The following is a 22,229-nucleotide window of genomic DNA, read 5'->3' as shown; positions in this document are numbered from 1 at the left end:
TTGGACACGACTGAAGTGACTTAGCATGCATATACATAAACAGATAAAAATGCATACATTTATTTTATACTCACTCTAAACTTATATCTGCCTTCTCCCTATGTCTTCCCCCCATTCAACTATTGCCCTATTTCTTTACTTCATTTTTGCATCCAAACTCCTTAGAATTTGTCCAGTGATATGCTAACAAATATTTAATAGCCAGGTCTTAAATTTTTTTCTAACCCCTACTTCATGGGGTTTGTTGATTTCTATGGAGTGAATAGTTACATTGTGGATGACTTAAAGCTATGAAACTTGACTTCACTGAATGCAGAATTGGAAAAGAAGCACGCAATAACCCAATGAGCTCATACGAGGTGACTCCAACACACCAGATTTGTCTCTACTTATCTCCAATTTTTCTTTCTATTTTTATCTTCTCTTTCCAGCACTCCATTAAATCACGATTCCTAAGGGCATTAGATCAGCCCTCATTTTACTCCACTCTTCAGCAGCATTTGTCCCAACTGGTTCTTTTTTCAAACACTGTCCTGTGGTATCCAGGACTCAGACTTGCCCCACGTTCCTCTTTTTCTTCAGTGATCACTCTTTCTTAATCACCTTTGCTGAGCTCAATATGTTGATATGTCTCAGGGCTTAGTTAGATTTCTTCTCCATCTATACACATTTCTTAAACTAGTTGCTCCTGATCAAGAGTACCACCTCTTACGGGCAGTTTTGAGAGCTCATGGAGGCAACTGGGCTTTCACAGTTATATATTAGTGACATTTACAGAGTAGAGGTCAGAAACTGCAAACTCCCGCAATTTGTGGAGAATACTGTGCAACAAGAAATGGTCACACTCCCATATGCTTTTCAAATGACTTTCTGGACTTCCATGTAAATGAAAAACTCATTTATAATTATAAAAAATGCAAAGATTTTACATGATTTAAACATACACTGGAATTTCTAGCATTGTAACCACACTAAAAACTAAAGTAATATTGTACTCTATTGTGCTTAGAACTTGACCAAAAGATGTTTACCATTTTGAAAGCATACCACATAAAGAAACTGGGCCTCGACAGTATTTGGCATTGGGAGCCTGCATTTGGAACTGTCTTATTCATACTCATTTTGTATGTGGCTATAAGTCACCTATTTCATTTTGACTTCCAGTGCAGTCATGCCTAAAAATTTAAATACTGAATATAAATTATTTACTATAAATTACTTACACAGCTCTAACTAAGGTTAGAACATTTTATTGATTTTTTATAAATCATTTGTGTATATAATATCTGTGCATTTAATTTTAAGAATGAAAAGTGGAATATAAAATGTTATAAAACATGATGCTGGATTGTACATAATTGAGAATTACTGCCCTAGGTGATCCTGACCAGCGTCAAGGATTTAAATCCATGAAGGTACTAATGGTTCCCAAGTTTAGATCTCTAGCTTAGAGCTCTCAAATTTAAAATGTATGGAACTGAACTTTCAATGTCCACTCTTATCCTCCTAATATGCCACAGTGTTCTTTATCTTAATAAGCAGCAACACAGTCCACTTAACTTAAGGAAACTGAAAACCTTGGCGTTATATACATTTCATAGCTTTTTTTATAACCCACCTCCAAAGGATCCACAAAACTTGAAAGATACACCTTCAAGATCCATCCACTTCTCAAGCTCCAGTCTCTGTCACCCTGTGCGTAACTAGCACTTCTTTTGTTTAGACGTCAGCAAGAGTTTCTGTCTTATCTCCTGACTTCCACTCTTGCCCACCCCATCATATTCTTTTTCACCACTTTAAAATATGAGTCATACCCTAATCAAAATCGTCAAATGAGTCTCCATAACATTTATAATAAAAACTGAATCCTACAAATGCCTATCATATCCAGTCTATGGGCATTTCTCAGACTTTATTCCCTAAAACATTTCCACTTAGTTCCAGCAAACCTGCACTTCTTACTGGTCCTTGGACACGAACGTTTGACTGCTTAAGGACGTTTTCAGTCCCTCTTCTCTCTCCCGTGTATCACTCCTCTCGGTGATTCAGTGCTCTGTTCAGAGAGGATCTGCTGACCTTCTGTGATAGTGCGGGTCCAGCCCAATCCAGAAAGGGTTCTGTATCATTTAAGTGGAAGGAATCTGAGAGAGGGAACTAGTGACTCAGATGAATAAGAACTGGGAAGCCATATTAAAGTTAGGGGAAAAATACAAAGGGTAACAGGAAGCTGCTGCTGCTGCTAAGTCGCTTCAGTCGTGTCCGACTCTGCGCGACCCCAGAGTCGGCAGCCCACCAGGCTCCCCGTCCCTGGGATTCTCCAGGCAAGAACACTGGAGTGGGTTGCCATTTTCTTCTCCAATGCAGGAAAGTGAAAAGTGAAAGTGAAGTCGCTCAGTCGTGTCCGACTCTTCATGACCCCATGGTCTGCAGTGCACCAGGCTCCTCCGTCCATGGGATTTTCCAGGCAAGAGTACTGGAGTGGGGTGCCATTGCCTTCTCTACTACCATCCATATACGAGCTGGTGGGAAACACAGTGGGCAGGTGAGGCTACTGGAGCCCATAAACCAGGGCCATGTGGCAGGAGATAGAATCTCCACTGAGGCATCTCAAAATGATGTTACACCTCCTCCTCCATCAAAAAAGTTTGACCTGTTTTCTCTTTTTTCAAGCTGTTTTCTATGCTCAGAGGTATCACCATTTGCTTTTTCCTCCCTAAACTCAAGTCTTTTTTTTTTGAAAACAAAAAATTTTTTGGCTTGCCAAACACTAGGTAATGTGACTAGAACAAAATAATCATTCAGATGCAGACTTCAAAATCATGCTTTTAATTCAATCAGATTAAAATCCAAGTCCTTCCACAGTCCATAGAGTCTGACCACCCCCGACTCTCCTCTCTGATCTCATTTCTCACCGCCATCATTCACTGACTGTATTCCAGCCCCACTGGGATCCTTGCCTTCCCTGGATATCCAAAGTTACCCCCACCTCAGGGACTTTGCATTTACTGTTCCCTTTGTCTAAATGTACTTTTCCCTGAAATCCACCTGATGTATTCCCTTATCTACTTATCTGTCTATTCAGAAAGTCCGTATCTAAAATAGCTCTACCCCTATCTAAAACAGCAATACCACCCTTCACCATTCTTACTCCTTACTCCCTTACCTTTACTTTTCTCATAGCACTTATCTCTACCTAACACACTACACATTGATTTGCTTTTTTGTTTCTGGGAGGTCTTTATTGACTAGAACACAGTCTCTATGAGAGCAGGGACCTTGGCTATTTTGGGCAATGTTGTATCTATAGAACCTAGTGCAGCATCTGGCATAAACCAAATGTTTAATAAATATTTATTAGCCAAAACTTACAAATAATTAAATGCTGTCTTCCACAAATGACTAACCATTATAATTTGCTAGTCATAGAAACAACAAAAGTATATTTCTTGTCACTATAGATCACTTCTTTTGGCATGTCCTTCAACAGGAGTACTTTTATTGTTTTGCATTTTGCAACAACCAAAGCTATTCACAGATATATTTAGGGTAGGGTAGATGTCATAATTTTTCCAGAACATGTCATTATAAAATAATAACATTATTATAATTTAGAGTAGTCATAATCTGACAAGAGGCTCCCCTAAATGGAAAAAAAAATACTTAGAATATATTATACATATTCTGTTTTAATCTTTTCAAAAGCAATCATCTAGATGAAGAAGTATAAAACATGCCTGGCTGATATGAGTAGAAGAAACCAGAGACAGACAGTTATCCCTTCTTTCTTGGACCAGTCTCTAACGAGACCACTACTTAAGATCACGGTAGTGTAAGTGTCCATGTGTTATGCGACAAGGCAAATCCAAAATGGTACATGGCCCTGTTTTCCCACTTTCAGTTCTCAAGTTAATCATATCTTTAGGTCGCAGCAAGATTTACAAATAGACAGGATGGGAACTGATAACCAAGATTCAAGGAAAAACCATTATGTGATACACACAACTGGCCTTTTGTTGGATGTCCATCCAATTATCATGAATCCATTAGTTACTGAGTGGAAAAATGACAAGATTTTCAGATTAATTACATGTGGATATTAGGTATATGATGTTTTATAGTAAAAGTCACATCTCTCTAGAGTAACCTGCTACTTAAACCATTAAAATAACCAATGGTGAGGCATTATCCAGTAGTAATGATACCTAACGAAGAAAGTAAAAAAATATTTGGGACTATGAGAATGATAATCAGGCCAATTGGCAATCAAAATGTAACCATACATTTGAAGTTGGGAAGCAGGACTGATTCGAGAAAAGCAATAGGTATTAATTCATTTCAAAGAGAAATCTCCTCAGATAATTCACTCCACCCCTCTATCATCATCATTTCAAGGAAAAACCTGAATTTCAGAATTAAAGAGGTTTGAAGAGTCTTCTAAACTTAATGAGTCTTTAACATACTTAGGAGATGCAACTAGCGTGAATGCTTAGTCACTTCAGTCCTGTCTGATTCTTTGCGACTCCATGGACTGTAGCCCACCAGGCTCCTCTGTCCATGGGATTCTCCAAGCAAGAATACTGGAGTGGGTTGCCATGCCATCCTCCACAGGATCTTCCCAACCCAGGGATTGAACCTACCTCTCTGTGTCTCCTACACTGCAAGCGGATTCCTTACCACTGAGCCACTGGGGAAGCCCCAAAAGGTTGTTGCCTCCTTGTCCTGTGCTATATAGCTGTTTTATTTACTTCTTGGGTACTCTTACAGCTGGGTGTGGTGGATTAGACTTAGATTAGACCCGTGAGGTGGTACTAAACCTGTTCTTTAGAACTGCCTAGGCAGAACATATCAGGCTTTCCTGGTAGTTCAGTTGGTAAAGAATCTATCTGCAATGCAGGAGACCCTGGTTCTATTCCTGGATCAGGAATATCTGCTGGAGAAGGGACAGGATACCCACTCCAGTATTCTTGGGCTTCCCTTGTGGCTCAGCAGGCAGAACATATTTCAGGGAAGAACTAGTCACAGTAAAACATTTCTCAGTCAGTTTAAAAAGTAAACCTCTGTTATTCAACTTCTTAAGCATCTCTTTGGTATATTTTCTATACCTACTGCTTTTAATATGGAGTAATACATAATATCAATTCTTTTAGAATAAAAATCAATAATCCTTGATTTCAGCAATGCTATTCCCATTTTTCCTTCCATAATTATTTATATAAGACAGCCAAAACATTTTCTGAACTAAAGTGGCAGTGGCAGAATTATTTCGTGGTTCTCTGCATGAATGCCTGACATTTTCCCCCAAATCAACAAATATTTAAAGTCAACAACCAATAAAGCCTATTAATTGAAAAGCATCTAACTGGAACTGAACTCTCTGAAGAGAATGGGCTTGTTTCCCCCTCTATGGCACTGTACATTAAAAAGAGGATAAAATTAAAACTATTAAGAACTCCTAATAGAAAACTTTAAAATAAATGATGAGATAATGACAATAGAAAATAACTTTATGAACAAACTCGGTAACAATAGCTAGTAATAAGCCATGATAAACTCTCTCCTTACCCTGATGAATTAAATTATGACTTCATTGCACTTGTTTCCCTTCAGATATAGAACTCTATCAATTATCATTCATTGCTAAAGTTAATTCTTACTATATTGGGATTCTTACCAGAGAAGAACTTCACTCATTTTTTTGTCAAACAATGCAAAAAAAACTCTTTACTTATATCAACTAGTTCTGGGATTATGGGAATTACTATTTCTATTCATCATTAGTATCCTTCTCACAATGAACTACCATAATCTCTTTCGAAAGCTATCAAATAAATAATATGAACCGAAGCCTGATTTTTTTCACTGATTCCAAATAGGTCATCACTGCTCAAATATCTTTGGATTAGTTTTGTCGTTTGCCCATTAAATCCTATGCTGCATATTTCCCCCATTCTCTTCTTATCTCCAATTCCAAGTTGACTGCTCTTTCTATAGACAAAGAATTTTATATACACTATTATTTTTAAGTGTATCACACAAACTTTTTAAACATATTTTTCTAAAATATCCCTTCTCTGTTACAAAACGTCTTGGCCTTTCCTGATTTTTACAATAAATAGCCTCCCTTTCTAATGCTAACTTCTTAAATGGCGCTTGCAAATACATCCTCAGTTTCCAGCCTCACTCCTGCACTGATTCCTTCTCCTCTGCCTTCCAGGACCAGTCAGTCTTCCCTTGATCCTAACCCTGTCCACTAGCAAGTTATCAGCACCACTTTCATTATGATGCTTCCGATCCTTCAAATGTTCCCTAACATCTCCAGGCTGTCCTAACACCTTGTCAAGGCATTCAAGACCTGCACCAGGTTAACTCAATGCTTTTACCATACTACTCCCCAAAACATTATCTTTACTTCTGATAGCCTTATTTAAGAAACTTACCTTTCTTGAATAAGGGCAAATTTACCTTGCCTGATTTTTGACAGTGCTGTGGGTCACCTTCTTTCTTCACCTGCCTGATTCTCAAGTTGGGCTTACACTCTGTCTTCTCTGTGAAGCTTCTCGTATGGCCCTAGATCACACTGACTCTGCCTTTTTATGATTCCCTATGGTTTTCACAAACCAACTCCTAGTTCAGGACTCAGTTAAAAAATTACTCTTTATTTACATTTGCATTCTTTCCTTTGGGAAACCAAAAGAAACAATCAGCCAACAAGTTAACATTTACTGATCACTCACTTGTCAGTCACTCTGTTGGGCTGAGGGAATATAAGAAGGTATAATATTTCTTTTATTTACTCACAGCTCTTAATACAATGTACCTTTCAGATAATAATAAAAAAAATCAATAAAAGAGCAAAATATCACCAACAGATTGGCTATTATAAATGACCATCATTCCAAAGATGTTGTAGATTTGTTATATATATATATACAGATAATATCATGCAAAAAGTCATGCAGGAACTAGATTTGTGTGATTGCAAATTAAAAGATGCTTGCTCCTTGGAAGAAAAGTTATGACCAACCTAGACAGCATATTAAAAAGCAAAGACATTATTTTGCCAACAAAGGTCTGTCTAGTCAAAGCTATGGTTTTTCCAGTAGTCGTGTGGATATGAGAGTTGGACCATAAAGAAAGCTGAGTGCCGAAGAATTGATGCTTTTGAACTGTGGTGTTGGAGAAGACTCCTGAGAGTCTCTTGGACTGCAAGAAAATCCAACCAGTCCATCCTAAAGGAAATCAGTCCTGAGTGTTCACTGGAAGGCTGATGTTGAAGCTGAAACTCCAATACTTTGGCCACCTGATGCGAAGAACTGACTCATTGGAAAAGACCCTGATGCTGGGAAAGATTGAAGGTGGGAGAAGGGGACAACACAACTCAATGGACATGAGTTTGAGTAAACTCCAGGAGTTGGTGATGGACCCTGATGCTAGGAAAGATTGAAGGTGGGAGAAGGGGACAACAGAGGATGAGATGGTTGGGTGGTATCAACAACTCAATGGACATGAGTTTGAGTAAACTCCAGGAGTTGGTGATGGACGGCGTCCTGCAGTCCATGGGGTCGCAGAGTCGGATACGACTGAGCAACTGAACTGAACTGAATCCTAGGTGTTGAATATTTTGAAAGTAAATACACTAATTTTAAAATCACACTCACTAAAACATACATTTCAATGTTCTCACTGTTGCCAGTACATCTGACAAGCAGGTAGAAATCTATGATTTACAATCACGTGAACAACACACTATTAACGATTACCGATATCCAAGGTATCCCAACTCCAAAAATACATCTTACAAGGAAAAAAGATAACACTTGAATATCAAAAATGTACAAGCGAAGAAGGAAAACAAAACAGCAGCTTGAGAACATCATACATTTCTAAACATGTTGGTCGTTCCATTAGTTAAACATTAAAATTATTGTTCGACCTACTATTTTCAAAGCATATATTTTAAAACTCTATGTTCTACATACCTGTCCAGTCTCCTACTATCTTAAGGTGGACCCCAAATGTTGCTTTGGTTTCAGTAGGACACTAAAAAATAAATAAATACTGGAATCAATTCTGAATAATAATTATGTATTACCAGACTGTGATTCAATTACTACTTTTCTTCTCATAGCATATCTCCAAAATCAATAGAAAATAGAAAGGAATGGACTAAAAATCTATACAGATCCTCATTAGTGGGGGAAAAATAAAGCAATGCCAAGCAGTCAATAAGACCATATCCATTTCTCTAAAAATCCATACATATTTATATAAAACAAACAATACACATAGCCTAACACTGCTAGGGTATCTAATCACAAATCTTGCTTAAGTATCCTCTGAGTGGAAATATTTATGAGGACACAGCTTTTAACCACAAAGGAAGAAATGGAGACTAATGATTTTAGTGTCTTTTTCTTTACAGATATTATTATACACTTCACATTCTAATAAATTCCAGTGAAATGAAAAAAAAAAATTATCAGCATGACCTGATTTCATTATGTCCAGTGAAGGAACTCCTACTGAAAGAGTTTTATTTCATTCTGTCCCTTAATTCTCAAAAAAAATCTAGCATAAAATGTAAGCGTACTTGGAAAAGGGAGTGAACTGTGGTACTGGAGGTAAGAAAAACTATCTGTGGTCCCACGTTAGGAAATATAGAAAATAGCCACATAGCAAAAATGGGAGAATAATTTTCAGTTCACAATAAGAAAATGCAGAATCTCCTTTTAAGAATCCAAACCTCCTTCCACAATTCTAAAATTCAAAATTTCTCAAAAATGAGTTTTTTTAAATGGCCCATTTGGTGGTACTATCCAACTGAATTGATGGGAAGGTAATGATGTGAGGTTAATGAACTTTTATACAGAAGTACTTTCCTAATGAAATACTCATTTGTTTAAGAATGCTGCCTCATATCCTGTTAAAGATCTTATGTAATATATTAAATATGTATATTTTTATTTTTTAAAAAGCCTAGAAATTCTGAATTCTGAAAATACGTCTAACGTAAGAGTTATGGGTAAGGGATCATGTGCATGTGACTGCACAGTGTTCATTGAGTACCGTGGGCCAAAGGCACTGCCAAGTTCATTTCTAAAAGCTCATGATAACCCTGGTGAGTTGTCTTGTATAGTTAAGAAAATTGAGTAGAGTAGATCCAAGACAGAGTTTGGATCCAGGTCTGTCTCTACACTTCTTAACTGTGGCAGGCCACTGTCTCCACTAGAGCAAAGATATGGAAAATGGGTAAGGACTGCCTGAGAAATCAAATGGAATAGAGGAGAAAAAAGGATTGTTGAAGATGAGTAGAATCAATGTGTTGTTGTTTAGTCAATAAGTCCTGCCCAACTCTTTGTGACCCCCACGGACTGTAGTCTGCCAAGCTCCTCTATCCATGGGATTCCCAGGCAAGAATACTGGAGTGGGTTGCCATTTCCTTCTCCAGGGCATGTTCCCAACCCAGGGAGTGAACCCTGGTCTCCTGCACTTCTCCTGCATTGCAGGTGAATTCTTCACAGCTGAGCTACTGGAGAAGCCCTTAGAATCAATGTACAACAATATCAATTAAAGAAAAATATGGGCTGAAGTTAAAGCACAGATAAAAGAAAATGGCAGTGGCTCTGAGGGCCCTGTAATACAGAACGCGTTACATGAAGCAAGTTGAAGATCCTCGAGCTCACCGTGTTGACCAATTAATATAGCTCACATAAGGATGCTCTAAGGAAAAGAGATAAAGGAAGGTGAAGACACCATGGAGATATGTAAAAACTCATCACAGAAGAATCATAGACTGGAAGTCAATGAAAACACTAAATAAATAGTTAGGTATTCATCATCTGTTCATGACAAATTGTAAACTAAAAAGCACATGTTCAGGGTTGAGATCTACTGTTAACTTGGAATTTCCAAACCACAATTTGAGAGTCAGTGTTTCTAATAGGATTATTACTATGAATAGTAGTTTAAAATATTGAAACACATCAAAATATTACAAAAATTATACTATTTAAATATTATTGATACTATTAAAATTATATTATTCTACTTATAATTTTGGGTCTAATATTAAATTATTTAAATTACATTTTAATTTTTAATAACTCCAATTAGTTTTGTCATTAGTAAATCTCCAAACAAAATGATGTGATCTGTAAAGACCACCCACCACTCTGGCTTCACACTACTTAATGCCGGCCAGAGCTTCTATGGAGTAAAAGCTGCAGCCGCCGGAAAGCAAGGCTCTCAGCAGAGTTCTAGGCTACTAATCTGATTGTCCACATGTCTCTTGATGTTTCCCTTACTGTGAATTAAATCTCAGGTTATGAAAAGAAGACCTAAGCCAAGAAGACAGAACAGGGAGCAACAAAGTTAGTCTTTGTATGTCTGAGTGTGCATCTGGCTTGATTTAACCTTATCATGTATTCTAAAGGAAATGTGCATTTTGCCAAATATTCACATCTCTGTTCTATTCTTTCAGTGCAGATCCTATGAATGATAACTACATACGATTTTAACATTCCCTCATGTCTTGTAGTAGTCTTTAAACCTCCCTCTTCTAAATGCTGGCCAAATGCATCAGGACAGCTTTAAAAGCTGATCTAGTTGTGAGTAGAGGAAACTCAATATTGTTTCTCCCAAACTCTTGGGAATAATGCCGTTATAAATCACTGATACTTCCTCAAACTTGCTAGGAATTAAGAAGATAGATTTTAACAGAGTCTTTTCCGAACCACATCACCCCAAATTTGAAGGAGGCCAGAACAGAATAGCACACAGAATGACTTCTGCATGTGTGTTTTGAAACAATGACTGAAAATCTTAGAATCACATGTTAGTAGCTTTCCACAAATAATGTTCGGATTCATTGATGTTGTCTAAAGCAGTGTAGAGATTTTTTAATGTTGTTTCACTGTCTTTTTAAAGTTGCTTAGAAAACTTCTGAAAGGGAATAAATAATATTCATATCTATGGTTGTCTTCTCTTAGAACATTATAAAGAAATATGGTAATGACAAATTTTTGGTTAAAAACATTGAAGGAAAATACATGTAATAAAGTTCACATTATTAAAATAAAAACAGATATTAGTATTCTTCCTCAATACACAGAAATACACTGACGAGAATATATATTTAAAAAATATTAACTCCTGGGAGGTAAATTGAAGACAGAAAATAACTCATTTCATACACATTTATTTAAAAATTATGCTTTTTAATATTTATGATTTTAAATATTTTAAAAGTTTAATTTTAAATATAAACATCAAAGCATTGCTGAGTCTTACTTTAGTCTCACTTAAGTTTCCTAGGGGAAAAGAATGGAGTATGGCTGATGTTGACCTTAATGTAAGTAGCAGAATAGTCATCACCTAGTTTAAGGAGAAGTAGATAAAGTGACAAGGAGAAGGCAACTGCACCCCACTCCAGTACTCTTGCCTGGAAAATCCCATGGACGGAGGAGCCTGGTGGGCTGCAGTCCATGGGGACGCTGAGTCGGACATGCCTGAGCGACTTCACTTTCACTTTTCACTTTCATGCATTGGAGAAGGAAATGGCAACCCACTCTAGTGTTCTTGCCTGGAGAATCCCAGGGATGGGGGAGCCTGGTGGGCTGCCGTCTATGGGGTCACACGGAGTCGGCCACGACTGAAGTGACTTAGCAGTAGCAGATAAAGTGACAGAATTTGCAACAACAGCCCTGGAGGAAAGTGTGCTTTGATATCCTAGAGAAAAACAAATCTTTTCTTCAAATTATTTGTTCAAAATGATATTGGGTTTCTAATGTGCTCAAATGACTAATGATTTTATAACTGTCCGACAAAAATATAAACAGATATTACATAATCATCTTACATTTGAGAACAAAATGTAAAAATGATGTCACTGCACAAGAATTTATCCAACAGGAAAAGAAATTTGAAAGCCACAAGGGGTTTCTTTTTAAATCAAGAGGTTTGCAATAAAAAATAAAAATAATTCTAAAATGCATGTTATTATAGTAAGCATTAAATTTTTAATGTAACAAATATCTTAAACCAGAGAAAATGATCACAGAATATGATGTTCTTTAATCATTATTATCACATCTTTATTTTTAAATCTCTTTTCCAAAGTGCTAGCTTCACATTTTCTATGCCTGCTAGATAATTTTCACCTGAAATTCACTCTAAATTATAACACATCCAAAATTACTATTATCTTATTTTCCAAATTATCTTTTTCTAATTCCCATAGATCTGGACATAGAACCTACATCCTACCAGAAAAGAGGTTCAAATCTCAGAGTACTGCCAGGTATTTCTCTTCCTGCTAGAATTCAATCAACTTTCAAGTTCTTTCAAATCATATTACCAAAGAAAATATCTGATCATAGCAGTCTCCTATTGATTAACCTTTCGTGTCCTTTTATAGGAAAATACATTTTATAGGCTTCCCTGGTGGCTCAGGTGATAAAGAATCTGCCTGCAGTGCATGAGACCTGGGTTCAGTCCCTGGGTGGGGAAGATCCCCTGGAGAAGGGGACAGCAACCCTAGTATTCTTGCCTAGAGAATTCCACGGACCGTGGAGCCTGGTGGGCTACAGTACATGTTGCAAAGAGTAGGACACGACTGAGCAACTAACACTTTCATAGGAAAATCCACGTATTCTTTCTTTCCTACAGTCTATGACCAACCACATTTGTTCCAAACCCTTTCCAGTTTTATATTCCATTGTTTCTCTTTGATTCACTCTAATCCAGCTAAACCAACATGGATCAACTAGTATATTTTCTTGTTTCTTCATTTCCCCACATACTATTAATAATGACTTCATTCCCATCTCTCATACTGAACATTAGCAATTCTTTAAGACGTATCTCAAAGGCCACCACTTTCATGAAGAAATCTCATTTTCCCATGCAACAAAAATTCTTAACTTCCCTGAAATTCCAAATTACTTGACTTTTACATCCTTTATTATGATTCCACTTCTTTAATTTGGTATAATTTTTTTCTGATATTAATAGACTTAAGTGTCTTGAGATCAAGAATTATTTCTAAATCATTATATATTCCACATCATCTTACACTCAGCAGATATGCATTTAAGTATCAGTTAATGTGACACTGGAGAATTAACCTGAGAGTGAATAAGGACTTCAACAATGGGCGATTCTTCTAAAATTTATTCATTCAACATTTATGTTTTAAGTATTACAAAGTTACAGGAGCTCCTGTAATTTCACAACTGAGGACTGTTCTAAAAGTAGGACAGGAGATAATGAGCCAGAAGTGAAAAACCCATCACAGTTAGTGTGACATCTTGACGCTAAACATTTTGACAAATATAACATTTCAGTATTTACTGTTTTACTTGAAGGAAAAATTAGTATTTAGTCATATATTTACATGAAAAAATATGCTAAATATTAAACAGAAAGCTCCTAGAAATGTATGTAAATGAGATCTTCGCTGACTTCAATGGAATGTGTACATTTATCTCAACTCCCTCAAAAAAAAAAAAAACAACCCACTAAGATAATAGTTTAAGAATATAAAAATATAGACAATACATGGGGAACAATACCAACAATGGAAAGATGTAAGCATATTTTGAAAGATAAAATGTGGATGAGATGGTGGTTTGGGAACTGACTGAAACAAATTTCAGAGCTGAAATCCCACTATCTTCAAAAAGGGGATCACCTTGAGAACAAAGTCCATCCTTCCTACATAAGTTTGGGAAAACTCAAGTCTTAAAGAGACAGTAGGAGAAAGCTGAGCTTGGCTTTATATAATTTATTAAAAAAGAGAAGTGTCCATGTCTGTGTATGGGATAACTTGATGTCCCCAAATTACGTCACCTCAAGCACAAGGCAGGCAACTCTATTCCCAGAAGACCAAACACAAGTTGGACAAGCAGAGGTGGGCCAAAAAGGGCTCAGGATGCAGGAACAACCTGCACAGGAAAGATTTAATACAAGTAGCCTAAGTGCCGTTTCACATTTACACCTCCCAGACTGAGCTCTACAAATCCTCATCATGACCTGCTCTCTCCACAGCCCTCCCTATCTTAGTTAATGCAGCTCCAGTTGCTCAGACCAAACCAAACCAAACCAAACCTTACCTCTTCTATGTCCTTCACATACCCAGTCTAATAAGAAATCCTGCTAACTCTAACTTTCAAATATATCAGGAACTGCCACCAGCTCCACTCTGAGCATCATCACACCCCGACTGGATGACCTCAGCAGCCTCCCAACTGGTCCTCTGCTCTGCTCCTTTCTCCCTTCATCTTAACACAGCAGCCAGAGTGACCCTGTTAAAAAGTAAGCCAGATGATGTCCTTCCTCCACCCAGAGACCTCTAATGGCTCCTTCCTCTCTCAAAGTAAAAGCGAAAGCCCTTGCAGTGTTATATAAACCTACCAAATCTGACTCCTCGTGATTTCTCTGACCTTATCTCCTACCATCTTTCCTTTGTCTTAGTGTATTCCAGACACACTGATCTCTGACCTCCCCAACTCACTCAGACACACACACACACACACACACTACACACACACACACACAGATACAAGTCAACAGATACCAACTCTAACTCAAGGTGAGAACTGCCTGGTGTTTGAACAGAAAAATGACATGATCTGGTTTTCACTTCAATTAAGATTAAATGGTAGGTGAGTAAGGCAGATGGATGGAGAGCTACCAGGAGGCTATTAAGAGAGTCGTAGACAGGACCTGGGTGACACCAACAGAAATGGTGAATATATTTCAGAGGCAGAACCAAGAAAATCCGTGGGTGGATTGTTGACTATGTTTTTTAAAAAAAAATGACAAAAGTCAAGAACAATGTCCAGATTTTCAACTTGAGCAACCTGGACAACTGAGCTGGTATTAACTGAAGCAGGAGAAGATAGGAAAAGATTGTTCAATTTTAGAAATGTTAATTTATGATGTCTGTTAGACACCCAAGTGGAAGTTCCTTGAAGACAACTGAATATAGGTTCTTGAATTTCAGAGGTGGGGCCTGGGCTGGAGACATAAATTTGGAAGATGATAGTATACAGATACATCAAGATTAGATAAGACCATTAAATAAAGGAATCTAGCTGGAGAGGAAAAGAAATTCAAGGAATGGACACTGGAGTGTTCTTATATTTACAGGTCATGGGATGATGAGGAACAGCAAAAAAAAAAAAAAAAAAAAACTGAGTAAAAGTACCCGGAAACCAAGGACACAAACCAGGGGAGTGAATATCCTGGAAGCCAAATGAAAGCAGTGTGTCAATAAAGAAGTGATCAGCTAGGCCAAATGGTGCTGAAAGGTCAATCCAATTGCGGACTGGGAAATGACCCTTGGACCTAGACATAACATGGGCACTGTTGACCTCAGAAATGTTTAAGTAGAGTGGTATGGGCAAAAGTTGGTGGATTTAAGAAGGAATAAGAGGAGAAGAATTAAAGAAGTGAGAAATGGGGCAGTAGCTGAACGGAGATCTGAAGTCAAGAAAGGATCTTATTGATCATTTTCTCTTTGGTACCTAAGTAAAAGGAAGCATTCAAAAATACCAATTGAATAGATCAAGTTTAATATTAAACAACAGGTTTGCTCTGAATACACTGACCTATTTGAGTTCATATATCATGCAGGCTCATATCAGGCACCGAAAGAATATTTTCTCCAGGGAAAAAGTCAAACTAGAACAATTAGATAATACCAACTTTTCAGAGAATTCAGATACCCTGTTAAGTTTCCCAAACACTAGTGACCTGCTGGAGCGATTCCTATCACCGTGCCTGCTCTATGTTTAAGACACACTGTTGCCTTGCTAATCTATCATCTATCTCAGCTGAGTTTCTAATGTACCTAAGCAAAAGATTTGTTAAACCCTAGAGAAAAGCAATTTTTAAGAGTCAAATAGATGAGACCAAGACCCAAGATCAAAACAACCGATGAAGACTTTCTGGTTTTACTTAAATCCATGGAATTAAATAAATAATTTTAAAAAATACTTTGCCAGTCTTAAGAAATCCATGGCCATTCTTGTCTGGTTTTCACTGAAAATGGGAAAGACTAAACCCAAGTGACTGGATGAAAGATGAAAAACAAAAAGCAGAAAAATGATGGGAAATGCAGGCATGCTATGTAAAAAGTACAGACAATAACAGACTAACAACTAGACTTTCCTGTGACTCATGGAAAAATATGTGAAATCAGGTTATCCAAGCTTAAAAATAATGAATCATACAACTTAGAATACAGATGTCAGGAAAGCACATGCCTAATTTTGGATAAAAAACAATAATGAAAGGATATAGAGATATTATGAAAACTTTAATCAATTACTACTATAAAAATCATGTTCTGTATTATTTGAAATTCACATAAAATTAATAATAATTAATATCTACCTCAGTTAAATACTAAGAGATACTACACTCAGTAGTAAGCAATAGGTTTCATGCTTTCTTAAGTTTTGGCTTTTTTAAAACTATCTCTGATTTATGCTTCAAATTAGATGAGAGCATTCCTTAATGCATTTGTTTTGGTAGCAAATCCCAACTTTGGTAATTACAGAGAACAGCTAGAAAACACTTAAGAGATCAACTACTTGGTCAAAAATAAAATGAGAATTCTACCCAAGATTTTAAGCCAATAAAGACTGAAAGATGGAGAAGAACCAGAAAACTTGAATTTTGACTTCAACTTTGTCATCAACTGTGTTACTTTGGTTTCTTCGATCCTTTAAATAATTTATGCTTTAGGTACCTCCTTCCCCCACAGCAGCCAAAGAAACAAGTAAATCTGCTGTTTGGACTACACATTTTTAAAGTTCAAGAACTTTCGATAAACTAGAATTTATATGTGTCTCAAGTTTAACTTTTGAAAATAGAATTATCTCACAAAAGGTATATTTTAATACATCTTTTACATATTCATAGTTATAAAAACATAAAAACACATATACATACATAAATTTAAATATATCTATCTGCTAGTCACTCAGTTGTGTCTAACTTTTTGTGACCCTATGGACGGTAGCCCGCCAGGCTTCTCTGTCCATGGAATTCTCCAGACAAGAATACTGAAGTGGGTTGCCATTTCCTTCTTCAGAGGATCTTCCCAACCCAGGGATCAAATGCGGGTCTCCTGCATTGCTCCAATACTTATCCAATTCATTGGATAAGACCCTCACACAGGGGAAGACTGAAGGCAGAGGAGAAGAGGGTGACGGAGGATGAGGTGGTTGAATGGCATCACCGACTCAATGGAAATGGGCATGGGCAAACCCTGAGAGATGGTGAGGGATGGGGAGGCCTGACGTGCTGCAGTTCATGGGGTTGCAGAGAGTGGTACAGACTTGGTACTTGAACAACAACAACATCTAACTGTCATGTATAGTGGAAACTGTTCAGGTCCTCCTCCCTCCTCCCTTTGGCCAGTTGTCAGCATTAAAACTCTCATCTCCCCTATCTCCTAGCTGCTAAAAAGTGTTGCCTGCTGAGTTCACTTCTGAGACTCTCCCGAGGAATCACCATTCACAGCAGAAAGCTTCTCCACCCATGTCTAAGCATCAAATCCAAGGACTGTAATTTGGGAGTATAAGGATTTGTCCTCCTGACTTCAAGGAAGGACAGTTCAGGACTATCATTTTCCTCCCAGAGCTCCTGTGTGACCTGCTGAGGCCTCTGTCGCATCTACATCACAGCTGAACTTTTATCTTGCCTCATCTGTCCTTCACTCCTTACCACATGTGGACCTGTGCCTGTGTGTGCGGGCACACTAAGTCACCCAAATCATGTCCAAATCTTTGCAACCCCAAGGATTGTAGCCCAACAGGCTCCTCTGTTCATGGGATTTTCCAGGCAAGAATACTGGAGTGGCTGGGCATGCCCTCCTTCAGGAAGTCTTCCTGACCCAAGGATAGAACCCATTTGTCTTATGCCTCCTGCATTGCCAGGGAGGATCTTTACTATTAGCGCCACCTAGGAAGCTCTTGATCTAAGCACACTCCCTGACAAATTTCTGGCATGCAAATCTCTACTCTCAATCTGTTTTTCTGGAAGCCCAACCTAAAACATCCAATCCTAAGGGCTAGTAAACCACAAGAGGCACCACCAGTCCTTCAAACGACCATTTCTAAACCACTCTGTGATCACAGCTCAATCAGTTATTTCATGATGGAGAAAGAAGCAAAAAAAAAAAAAAAAAATTCAGTTTAATTCCATTTTGATTGGTCAGTCATTATCAGAAAAAAAATCATAACAATTTCTAACTGACTTAGCACTTACTGTGTACGGAGCACCACACTTGGCACTTGGTTATATCTTTTAGGAGGCCTGGCGTGCTGCGATTCATGGGGTCGCAAAGAGTCGGACACGACTGAGCGACTGATCTGATCTGATCTGATATCTTTTAAATTCATATTCAGAGCTACATTATTGTTCAGTCACTCAGTCATGTCCAACTCTTTGAGACCCCATGAACTGCAGCAGAACAGGCTTCCCCTGTCATTCACTATCTCCCAGAGTTTGCTCATAGTCATGTCTATTGAGTCGGTGATGTCATCCAACCATTTCATCCTCTTTTGTCCCCTTCTCCTCCCACTTTCAATCTTTCCGAGCATCAGGATCTCTTCAAATGAGTCAGCTCTTCGCATTAGGTGGCCAGAGTCTTGGAGTTTCAGCTTCAGCATCAGTCCTTTCAATGAATACTCAGGACTGATTTCCTTCAGGATGGACTGGTTGGATCTCGGAGCAGTCCAAAGGACTCTCAAGAGTCTTCTCCAACACCACAGTTCAAAGCATCGTTTCTTTGGCGCTCAGTCTCCTTTTTTGGTCCAACTCTCACATCCAAAAATGACTACTGGAAAAACCATAGTTTTGACTAGACAGACCTTTATTGGTAAAGTAATGTCTGTGCTTTTTAATATGCTGTCTAGGTTTGTCATAGCTTTTCTTCCAAGGAGCAAGCGTCTTCTAATTTCTTGGCTGTAGTCACCGTCTGCAGTAATTTTGGAGCCCAAGAAAATAAAGTCTGTCACTATTTCCATTGTTTCCCCATTTATTTGCCAAGAAGTGATGTGACTAGATGCCATGATCTTAGTTTTTGAATGCTGAGTTCCAGTTATTATTATTATCCATATTTTATAAAGAAGTAAACAGAGGATACGTGTGTTAATTATCTTGTCCAAGATCATAGTACTAGTAAGTGGTGGATCTAATCCAAGTTGTTCAGGATTCCAAAATCTATGGTCTACACAACACCCTCTGATCTCCATCAACTTTAGTCACCAAACATGTGCCTGCTGGTTGTACCCTGAGAGAAGGCAAGTGCTATAGCAAAAAACAATCACAACATTCTGAAAAGACCCATCAAATTAGCATGCCTTCTTTATGTAGCAAAGTCAATGTCAAGTATAAGAAATGATGAAGCACTCTAAGTAATGAAAACTCCAGTCTTTGGGTTTCTATTAAACCAGTGCTCAAAACTTAGCTTTATTTTGACTGAAATTATGAAAAATACTACAGTGCTTCTGTACCTTATCTTTGCACCAACTTTTTCCATTTTCAGATGTAAAAGCATAATCTCCATTTCTATGAAGACCTACAAAACCTTCTAGAATTAACACCCAAAAAAGATGTCCTCTTCATCATAGGGGATTAGAATGCAAAAGTATGAAGCCAAGAGTTACCTAGAGTAACACGAAAATTTGGCCGTGGAGTACAAAACGAAGCAGGTCAAAGGCTAACAGAGTTTTGCCAAGAGAACACGCTGGTAATAGCAAACACTCTCTTCCAACAACACAAGAGAAGACTCTACACATGGACATCACCAGATGGTCAATGCTCAAATCAGAATGATTTTATTCTTTGCAGCCAAAGATGGAGAAGCTCTATACAGTCAGCAAAAACAAGAACGGGAGCTGACTGTGGCTCAGATCATCAACTCCTTATTGCCAAATTCAGACTTAAATTGAAGAAAGTAGGGAAAACTACTAGACCATTCAGGTATGACCTAAATCAAATCCCTTATGATTATATAGCACAAGTGACAAACAGATTCAAGGGATTAGATCTGATAGACAGAGTGCTTGAAGAACTATGGATGGAGGTTGGTGACATTGTACAGGAGGCAGTGATCAAGACCATCCCCAAGAAAAAGAAATGCAAAAAGGTAAAATGGTTCTCTGAGGAGGCCTTACAAATAGCTGAGAAAAGAAGAGAAGCAAAAGGCAAAGGAGAAAAGAAAGATATACCCATTAGAATGCAGAGTTTCAAAGAATAGCAAGGAGAGATAAGAAAGCCTTCCTCAGCGATCAATGCAAAGAAATAGAGGAAAACAATAGAATGGGAAAGACTAGAGATCTCTTCAGGGAAATTAGAGATACCAAGGGAAAATTTCATGCAAAGATGAGCACAATAAAGGACAGAAATAGTAGGACCTAACAAAACCAGAAGATGTTAAGAAGAGGTGGCAAGAATACAAAGAAAAACTGTACAAAAAGATCTTCATGACCCAGATAATCACGATGGTGTGATCACTGACCTAGAGCCAGACATCCTGGAATGTGAAGTCAAGTGGGCCTTAGAAAGCATCACTACAAACAAAGCTAGTGGAGGTGATGGAATTCCAGTTGAGCTATTTCAGATCCTGAAAGATGATGCTGTGAAAGTGCTGCACTCAATATGCCAACAAATTTGGAAAACTCAACAGTGGCCACAGGACTGGAAAAGGTCAGTTTTCCTTCCAATCCCAAAGAAAGGCAATGCCAAAGAATGCTCACACTACCGTACAATTGCACTCATCTCACACACTAGTAAAGTAATGCTCAAAATTCTCCAATCCAGGCTTCAGCAATACATGAACCATGAACTTCCAGATGTTCAAGCTGGATTTAGAAAACGCAGAGGAACCAGAGATCAAATTTCAACATCTGCTGATCATTGAAAAAGCAAGAGAGTTTCAGGAAAACATATACATTTGCTTTATTGACTATGCCAAAGCCTTTGACTGTGTGGATCACAACAAACTGTGGAAAATTCTTAAAGAGATGAGAATACCAGACCACCTGACCTGGCTCCTCAGAAATCTGCATGGAGGTAGAGATGCAACAGTTAGAACTGGACATGGAACAACAGACTGTTCCAAATTGGGAAAGGAGTACGTCAAGGCTGTCTACTGTCACCCTGCTTATTTAACTTATATGCAAAGTACATCATGAGAAATTCCAGGCTGAAGAAGCGCAAGCTGGAATCAAGATTGCTGGGAAAAATATCAGTAACCTCAGATAGGCAGATGACACCACCCTTTTAGCAGATGACACCACCCTAATGGCAGAAAGTGAAGAAGAACTAAAGAGTCTCTTAAGGAAAGTGCAAGAGGAGAGTGAAAAACTTGGCTTAAAACTCAACATTCAGAAAACTAAGATCATGGCATCTGGTCCCATCACTTTATGGCAAATAGAAGGAGAAACAATGGAAACAGTGACAGACTTTATTTTGGGGGCTCCAAAATCACTGCAGATTGTGTGACTGCAGACATGAAATTAAAAGACACTTGCTCCTTGCAAGAAAAACTACCACCAACCTAGACAACATATTAAAAAGCAGAGACATTACTTTGCCAACAAAGATCCATCTAGTCAAAGCTATGGTTTTTCCAGTAGTCATTTATGGATGGGAGAGTTTAACTATAAAGAGAGTGCCAAAGGATTGATGCTTTTAAACTGTGGTGTTGGAGAAGACTCTTGAGAGTTCCTTGGACTGCAAGGAGATCCAACCAGTCCATCCTAAAGGAAATCAGTCCCGAACATTCATTGGAACGACCAATGTTGAAGCTGAAACTCCAACACTTTGGCCGCTTGATATGAAGAACTGACACACTGGAAAAGACCCTGATGCTGGGAAAGATTGAAGGCAGGAGGAGAAGGGGATGACAGAGGATGAGACTGTTTGATGGCATCACCGACACAATGCACATGAGTCTGAGTACGTTCCAGGAGTTGGCGATGGACAGGGAGGCCTGCATGCTGCCGTCCATGGGGTCGCTAAGAGTTGAACATGACTGAGCAACTAAACTGAACTGAACTGAATCTCCATTTTAAAAATTAGATGAAATTCAAGCAACTTGAATTTGTGACCAGTGTATATTTTATATATTTAAATTTTCCTTATATTGGCACACTATATTAAAGTAAGTATTAGACTTTTCTAGCAGAGGAATTTACTTGACTTTCAAC

General features: G+C 38.0%; 1 protein-coding gene across 2 annotated transcripts in view; it reads right to left on the bottom strand.

Annotated features, from left to right (window-relative positions):
* The window catches only part of NOX4 (NADPH oxidase 4), a 180,108-nt gene that overhangs the window by 72,540 nt on the left and 85,339 nt on the right, over window positions 1-22,229 (bottom strand). For both annotated transcript variants that reach the window (XM_061406013.1, XM_061406014.1), the window contains one exon: window positions 7,980-8,040. In XM_061406013.1, the coding sequence (XP_061261997.1) occupies window positions 7,980-8,040 (61 nt within the window). The remainder of the gene's footprint in view (window positions 1-7,979; window positions 8,041-22,229) is intronic.

The sequence above is a fragment of the Bos javanicus genome, chromosome 29 (assembly GCF_032452875.1).
Source record: "Bos javanicus breed banteng chromosome 29, ARS-OSU_banteng_1.0, whole genome shotgun sequence".
Taxonomy (NCBI): domain Eukaryota; kingdom Metazoa; phylum Chordata; class Mammalia; order Artiodactyla; family Bovidae; genus Bos; species Bos javanicus.
Note: the sequence above shows the minus strand (reverse complement) of the source record. Positions and strands in the feature narration are given on the sequence as shown.